At 37.7% G+C, this 7500-nt stretch overlaps 2 protein-coding genes and 1 long non-coding RNA gene across 4 annotated transcripts in view; 1 reads left to right on the forward strand and 2 right to left on the reverse strand.

Annotated features, from left to right (window-relative positions):
- Positions 1-180: 180 nt before the first annotated feature.
- Positions 181-2228, reverse strand: LOC138058242 (uncharacterized). The gene is made up of 3 exons (XR_011133831.1): positions 2171-2228; positions 1794-2066; positions 181-587 (listed from the first exon to the last, which is right to left on the reverse strand). It is a non-coding gene; the product is annotated as an uncharacterized lncRNA (long non-coding RNA).
- A 43-nt stretch (positions 2229-2271) lies between these two features.
- The window catches only part of LOC138058237 (DNA-(apurinic or apyrimidinic site) endonuclease 2-like), a 13785-nt gene continuing 8556 nt past the window's right edge, over positions 2272-7500 (forward strand). The window contains exons 1-3 of the mRNA XM_068904136.1: positions 2272-2450; positions 3169-3252; positions 6934-7246. Coding sequence (XP_068760237.1) covers positions 2330-2450; positions 3169-3252; positions 6934-7246 — 518 coding nt within the window. The 5' untranslated portion in view covers positions 2272-2329. The remainder of the gene's footprint in view (positions 2451-3168; positions 3253-6933; positions 7247-7500) is intronic.
- Positions 3262-7500, reverse strand: part of LOC138058241 (uncharacterized) — a 30551-nt gene continuing 26312 nt past the window's right edge. Inside the window, exon 4 of one of the 2 annotated variants that reach the window (XM_068904156.1) lies at positions 3262-3443. In XM_068904156.1, coding sequence (XP_068760257.1) covers positions 3429-3443 — 15 coding nt within the window. In that variant the 3' untranslated portion in view covers positions 3262-3428. Of the gene's footprint in view, positions 3444-7045; positions 7156-7500 lie in introns of those variants that run through there. The other variant, XM_068904155.1, reaches the window with a different exon arrangement.

The following is a 7500-nucleotide window of genomic DNA, read 5'->3' on the forward strand; positions in this document are numbered from 1 at the left end:
ACGAGCTCCTTGATCATTCATTTGGCATGTTAGCTGTGTCCTTTCAACTTTTTAACTTTTATTTATCCCAACTAATGTCGATCGAGATACATAATTACTGTTCCTTTGTGTTCAAAATGTCTTTAGGGCAGCAAAAAAGTGTTTTTCTTAACCTGAAACCGTATAAAACAAGCTTAAAATTGCTGAGAAAAAAATCGCATAATTTACATTATTTATTATTTGGCCTTTCCAATCGCACAATCTGCCCTAAAGAAATCGCATAATTTGCATTTTTTAATCGCACCCTATCAGAAGGCCTGATTTTACAGTTTACGTTTTGTCAACTGAAGTCTAAGACAGCCTTCTGACTTCATAGTCAATCTTAGACACTTACAAGAGTCACAATCATAGCACCACACGCTCAGATCACTGAAGCTCAACACCAACATGTGGCCAGACTCTGCATTGTGATCCACCATATGACCCTTGACGTAACGACTGCACATCACTTCTGAACACATCAAGCAAAGCCAGTTTTCTCCAATATTGACACAGGTTTTACATGGTTTGGTCACATCAATATGAAGTGAAGCTGTCTCTGACAAAGACTGAAAAAAAGTATGTATAAAGAAACACAAGTAACATAAAAAAATTATGTAGCAATGACTCTAACATGGACTGCGCAATTTGTGTGGGTTGTGATGTGATGTTACAGGAAAGCAACCTCCCTTTCACTAACTACATGTACAACTGCTTTCCCTGCTGGCAGATCTAGAAGTCTCTTTTCTTTTTGCCTTCGCTGGGCTGTTGAATACCGGAAAAGAGATGTGGCAATTGGGTTGAAACTCACAGTGTTGAGCATGCGCGGCAGTTACTTAGCAACCAAGTCCTCACTTGATAATTTATGTTTTGTGGGAGTCACTTAACAACAGCGGAATTACTGTAAAGGTAGCAATTAAATTTTTGATAACAGTACTTTCATTTGGTTTAATTGTTACGTGTATGTAGTGGAATCTGAACCGTATTACCAGTGATTGCTTGAAAGTTCACTTCTTTTGCCTATTCAAAAATTGAAAAAAAATGGCTAAAACTACGGGAAAATTGCCAAAATTGCTGGAAAAATGTTCAATTTTCCATATTTCATTTGAAAGTTTGACTGGATTTTTTAATGTCCATATAGCAAATATCTCTAAGAAGAAAGAAAAAAGCACCACAGTCCCAAAGGAGTTGCTATTGCTATTGTTTTCTTGAAAAAAGGAGCATATGCATAATGAAGTAGGGATCTGTGTAGGCATCTTGCCAAAACTTCCTTAGCAACCATTGTCTTTGTGTAGTTAAGAGCCACCCCCCTTATATTGTAAATTGCTATGTGGAATAAAAGACACTTGAAACATTGGACACCTCCTGCCATTCCCACCGAGGCCTATATCCACCCAACACTGGAACTTGACAGAGAAATTAAAATAAAGGGCTATTATAAAATCATGAAAGAGAGACTAAATTTTTCCATGGTATGATGTATATGGAAGTTTATCATCTTTAGTACAGTAATATTAGACGAATGACCGTGGCATCATAAAATATTTACTTCTGCCGACAGGCGTTCTTTGATCATGAAAAAGAAAGCAAATAGAAAGAAAGAATTGGATGGCGCCTGTCGTAGCGAGAAGTACCATAGCTAGTACTATAGCTTTGGAAGTAATGAAAAATAATGTAACACATCCGTCATCCGAAACTAACACATACATACATGGTTTTCAGGAACTCAACATTACAAAATAATTCGCATTTTTTTGTTCCTTACTGGTCCTTACTTGTACATGTGGGCAGTCAAGCTTTGGCGCAACAGAAAATCCCATAAATTCAGAACCACCAGAAGCCATTTCTTCGCTTGTGTGTGCAGAAGTGTCCAGGCAATTTCACTGACAACACACCCTTCAAAAATGAAGTATTTAATTGGGCACGGTTGCTAAGGAAGAACATTTCCCAAATTCCTCGCCTGTGCAAGGCTAGGAAGTGCGTGATAATTTTAGGAAGTAACACAATTTCATCGCTTGGACGGATCCGTCCACTTTTCAGAGCTCTATCTGCAATTTTAAAGGAGAAGGGATGGGAGGATGATACCAATACTTCCACAAGTTCTTGCTATCTATCTTCATTTTTTTTTTCTATTATATAAAGAAGGTCTTACCAAACTTGAATGCTTCAGGGCTTCAGCGTGTAAAAATTTGATTGACTTACGTGACATTATCCGTGACAGTAGATTACATAGAAAGACCGCTATTATTGTTTTCACGGGCGCGTAGGATTCCCGCCATTTTAGGAAATTCGGTTCCGTTTGTGTAGTGGTATGAAGATTCTGACCTGGAATATCAACGGCATTCGCGCTGCAAGGCGAGATAAATCATTGAAGGAGATCTTGGACTCCCTAGAAGCAGATATTATTTGTTTGCAAGAGACGAAAGTTACACGTGAGTCCATACACAGACTGTATTGGATGTTCTGTATGTTGTCTCTTACCTTAATTTTCTTCGTCTTCGACAACAGATTAGAAGCGATAGAGAATGCGTCAAAAGATAAGAAAATGAGAGCAATAAGATAAAAAAACTGATTCAAACAGGATAAATCCATATGATATTGAATTAACCACAAGGTGATCATAATTTTCACCCCCGAGAAGAAAGAAAAAATTCAACCTTTGAAAAAATGTTTGTTTTCAAAAGTGTGAACAAATAATATCAACTGTTCAAACATTTATGGTATGTTTAGAGGATACTGCCAAAAAAAGTGAGTTTGGAGTTCCAACATTCTTAGGAAGGTGGAGAGGTGGGGTGGGGTGGAGGGGTTAGTTCTACAGGTAAAAAATGGGATCAATTTGATATTAAAGCCACTTTGTTTTCAACCAAGACTTTACCTTACATGTATCGTAGGGTCTCAAATGAGAAGCATTAAGGCTAAATTCATACCTGTGTTAACTTGTTCTGGTTGTTGTTTAACCTAGCATTAGCAACAATCGTTGAGCATGATGAGAAAGGATGATGAAAAGTTGTTGACCCATCATGGGATAGTTAACCTTGAAGAGGAGACACAAAATTAACTTAAAACTGCTGAGCAAGAGTCTGCCTCTTTTTTGTTAATTCCCTCGAGAACCTGCAGTGGTCTTTACATACAGTATGTTTATTTTACCAGGTGACATGTTGGATGAAGTAACGGCTGTTGTGGAGGGGTACAATGCATATTTCAGCTTTTCAAAAATCAAAACGGGATATTCTGGTGAGATAAAGATCCTCAATCAGTGTATTTGTTGCATAATGGATACAGTTGCTAAGAAAATTCCAATGAAATTCAACCCAGTCACTCATCAAGCACCCCAGGATGTCTCCAGTTGAGGAATAAAATCGTCTGGTGTAACAGACAGAGTAAAATCTGTCAAGCCTCACTCCCAGGAGTCAGTAGGTTAAGTGCTGAAAAAAGAATTGCAAAATTGATGCATATATGATCAACAATGAGATTTAAAGAAAACAACAAAACGTTTGCAAGGCTGCTGCCTAAGAAAATTTTAAAGGGGCCCTCAGAGCTAAACGCTGAGAACTTAGGAGCCCAACATATGAAGTGAAAGGTGTTGCTGTGAAAAATTAAGGCGCCCAGAGCTATTCTTTGGGAGTTCCAGGCTACCGGGCTCCTGTTAGGCAACAGCCTTGGTTTGGAATTACAAGACATGTTTCGAGAGAAACTTCTGTCATCTTCAGTCGATTAATGTACAAAGCGTTAAATTGAATTTATAAGTCGGAAAAAGTGCTAATTTTGCCAGTAACAACGGAATGTACATAAAACGTGACAATGTGAGAATTAAAAGGATAGTTTTCGATTTACGTGATGTAGTTGTTGATTAAGAGGTTGTTCTCTTTGAATGTGAAAGCTTCTTTTATCTTGAGTTGAAAAGTCGTAGAGGCGTGATCTAAAATATGGAAACATTCCCCTGAAGACAGGGCACGACATTGTTCGGAATTCTGTAGGTGTTTGAAAATGTGAGAGGCTCTATCACTCACTAAGTGCTCCTGCACACATGTGTAAAAATGCCGGTTTGTTTTGCCGACATAACAGGCATTACAGCCCGCACATACAAACTTATAAACCACACGTGATCAAAGCCCGCCAGGGATAGGGTCTTTCACGCCAAGCAAGTTGCCTATCTTAAAAAAATTAAAGTAGGAAAAAATTTTTCCACAAGCGTGCGTGAGCACTTAGTCAGTGATAGGGCCTCTCACATTTTCAAACACCTACAGAATTCCGAACAGTGTCGCACCCTGTCTTCAGGGGAATGTTTCCATATTTTAGATCACGCCTCTACGACTTTTCAACTCAAGATAAAAGAAGCTTTTCATATTCAAACAGAACAACCGTCTCCTTAATCAACAATTACATCACGTAAATCTAAAACTATCCTTTTAATTCTCACATTGTCACGTTTTATGTACATTCCGTTCTTACTGGCAAAATTAGCACTTTTTCCGACTTATAAATTTCAACTTAACGCTTTGTACATTGATGAACTGAAGATGACAGAAGTTTCTGTTGAAACGTGTCTTGTAATTTCAAAAGTTTTGTCATTTTCTTTAAATTTCTGACTTGCCTGCTGATATCAAGATCCGATGATCAACAATATTTTTTACAATGACTGCAAAAATTCTGGCACGCTCATCAATTGGCTAATTGCCAGGCCTTCTGATAGGGTGCGATTAAAAAATGAATTTTTAAGAAATGTGTTGATTTATGTTTCATTTTATGAATTTTGTGCGTCCTTTTGTGAATTATGCGATCGGATGCGATTTGAGGTCGATTGTGCGAAATTGCACCATCGCGTAATATCAGAAGGCCTGAATTGCGGACAGACACATAAATTTATAATTTATGCGATAATGACTCGAATTTTTGTCTCACTTTCGTCTCCGTGTTTTGACTTAATTATGACCCCTCTGCCTTTTTGTTATTGTAAAAAATGAATTGATGTCTGCGGATCCACTCGGCTATCGCCGCATGGATCCACATCTACTTTGACAATGTTATGACGCAATTTGTGATCAATAACAGGACAGACGCATGGATCCACAGCTACTTTGACAATGTTACATGTATGATGCAATTTATGATCAATAACAGGACAGACGCATGAAAAACTGACATCAATTTGTGAAATTGCTAGTGTAGGAAATACATGTAGCATGGCTTCTTGGGTAAATCACGACAGCCTTTGTGAAGAATCTCGAAGTATTATTTACGTTGCATTTATTTTGGTGTAAAGTCTTGGACATTTTGGTCTCGGTCTTGGATTCGCAAACAAGGGTCTTGGCGTCTTCGCTAGTCTCGGATTTTACCACCCCGCAGCTGGTAACCTGATGTCATAGACTCTGGGGCCAACACTAACAACAGATCTTTCTTTTGTATCTATTCAAAAGCAAGATGTTAGTGTCTTCATCCCCTGACGGGCCGCGTGCGGAGTACAATAATATTGAAAGTTGGGGGAAGGAGGGGCTAGGTTTTGGTGTAGATTGCGGAAGTGTGAGGTGCGGGAGGAAAGGTTAAGGAGAAAACAACACCGTAAGAAAAAACTGTAACTTCGTCAAGTTAACTTTCAATTCCAAAGTAGAGTAGCTACAAACTAGTACACTGGATTGCCGTGTGAATTTTAACTTGTCGTAGTACTGCATATTTCATATCTATCTATCTATCTATACAAGAAATTGAAGGGCACCGAGCAAAAAGGTCATTCTAAGTGATTTTTTGGCTGTCTTTTACAATTTTTCTCGAAGCAAGCTGAATTTTGCATGTGATTGCAAAATATGGAGAACACATGTACACGGTACAAGTACCCTTTTCTTTTTTGGCTGGTTCACTCTTCGTTTCTTAAAAATAATGCATGCAAAAGGTTTTGTTTCTCGTGGTGGCATATTGTTTTTACCAGCAGTTGTGACTTAGTAATTGGATCACTGCCCAATTATCTAGTGCATTGAAGTGGTTTGAATAATTGAAATCAATGCTGATAAACAAATTATTATAATAATTCTAGTTACAATTGCTGGCCAGCTGTCAGATCAACACTTGGTACCTGTTGGGCACTTGGTTAAAATAATTTTTATTGGTATTTTTATGATGTATTATTATTACTAATATTATTATTTTATTAGTAGGAGAGACTGAAAATGATATCAAAGAAAATCAGATAATGATATTTTTGACGATAAAGGAAGCCGTACAACGTAGTACATGTATTTGTATAATGTAGAAAATCCTTTGGAAACAGAATAGAGAACCAACATATTCAATCCATTTTTGATGCCAAATCTAGGTGGTGAACCTCTGGGACACATCACTGAAAGGCAATTGTTTTCCTTTTTATCATATGGCAAGCAATTCTCAGGCTAAACGGAGTACTCTAATTGGCTGGTTTTTGGTCGAGATTTTACAGTAAGGTCCGTTTCCAAATTTGTTCTCTATTTTGGGAAATTCAAGTTGAGCAAAATACAAATTAAAAATTTTTAAAAAGCAGAATTAATTTTTTTTTTTTAATCACAGTAGTACTATTATTGTAGGAAGCAAAATTTAGTGTTACATGGAAAAGGTAATACTGTCAAGACGGTGTGTCAGATCGCTCATAGAAATGATGGCATATAATAAACAACTTACTAACATCACTTGCTTGGGACCATACTGGGGAATATTTGTCCTCAATCATTTTTGTATGGACCTCGCTCGTACTGCCATGACCACCGGGCCAATATTCCCAAGTATGGTCCTCATGCTCGTTTAGTAAAAGGTTATTTTTTTCTAGCACTCAACTTTTCTGGATGCAACACAAACTTGCAACCAGCTCCTAAGGTTTTTTTGTTTTCAGTCTTCTTTCTTCCCCTTTATTTTACATTTTTTTTCTTTTTTCTTCTAAATGATGCTTCATAGGTGTTGCCACATTTTGTCGTGATGCAGTTACTCCTATTGCAGCTGAAGAGGGTCTTTCTTCTGTGCTTACCACACAGCCATCTATAGGTTCTTTTGGTATTAACAGCGATTTCACCCTTGAAGAGCTTGAAGCACTTGATGCTGAAGGTCGTGCTGTCTTGACTGAACATACTCTTTGTAATGACAAGACAGTTGTTATTATCAATGTCTACTGCCCAAGAGCTGATAAAGAGAACAAGGATAGAGTGAGCTTCAAACTGAATTTTTACAAAGTGCTCCAAGAAAGAGCTGAGATGCTCATAAAGTCAGGAAGGTAAAAACTCGTTCTGTATTATCACTTTATATTAATCACTTACAGTCGATTTCATGTTACTTTACTGCTCCATGTCACAAAGTTTGTTGGGAAATTGGGGACTAGGTTACAAAGTAGCCAATTGTGTGGCCAACCAAATTGCAAACTTTGGAATTACCTTCTCAACTTCTACCAGATCGAACTTCGCAAGTTCACCTAATGAGCTCTTTGCCATCCAAGGTGCATGACATCATAAACAAGTGCTTTTAGGATAC

This window comes from Montipora capricornis, chromosome 7 (assembly GCF_036669925.1).
Source record: "Montipora capricornis isolate CH-2021 chromosome 7, ASM3666992v2, whole genome shotgun sequence".
NCBI classification, from domain to species: Eukaryota; Metazoa; Cnidaria; class Anthozoa; order Scleractinia; family Acroporidae; genus Montipora; species Montipora capricornis.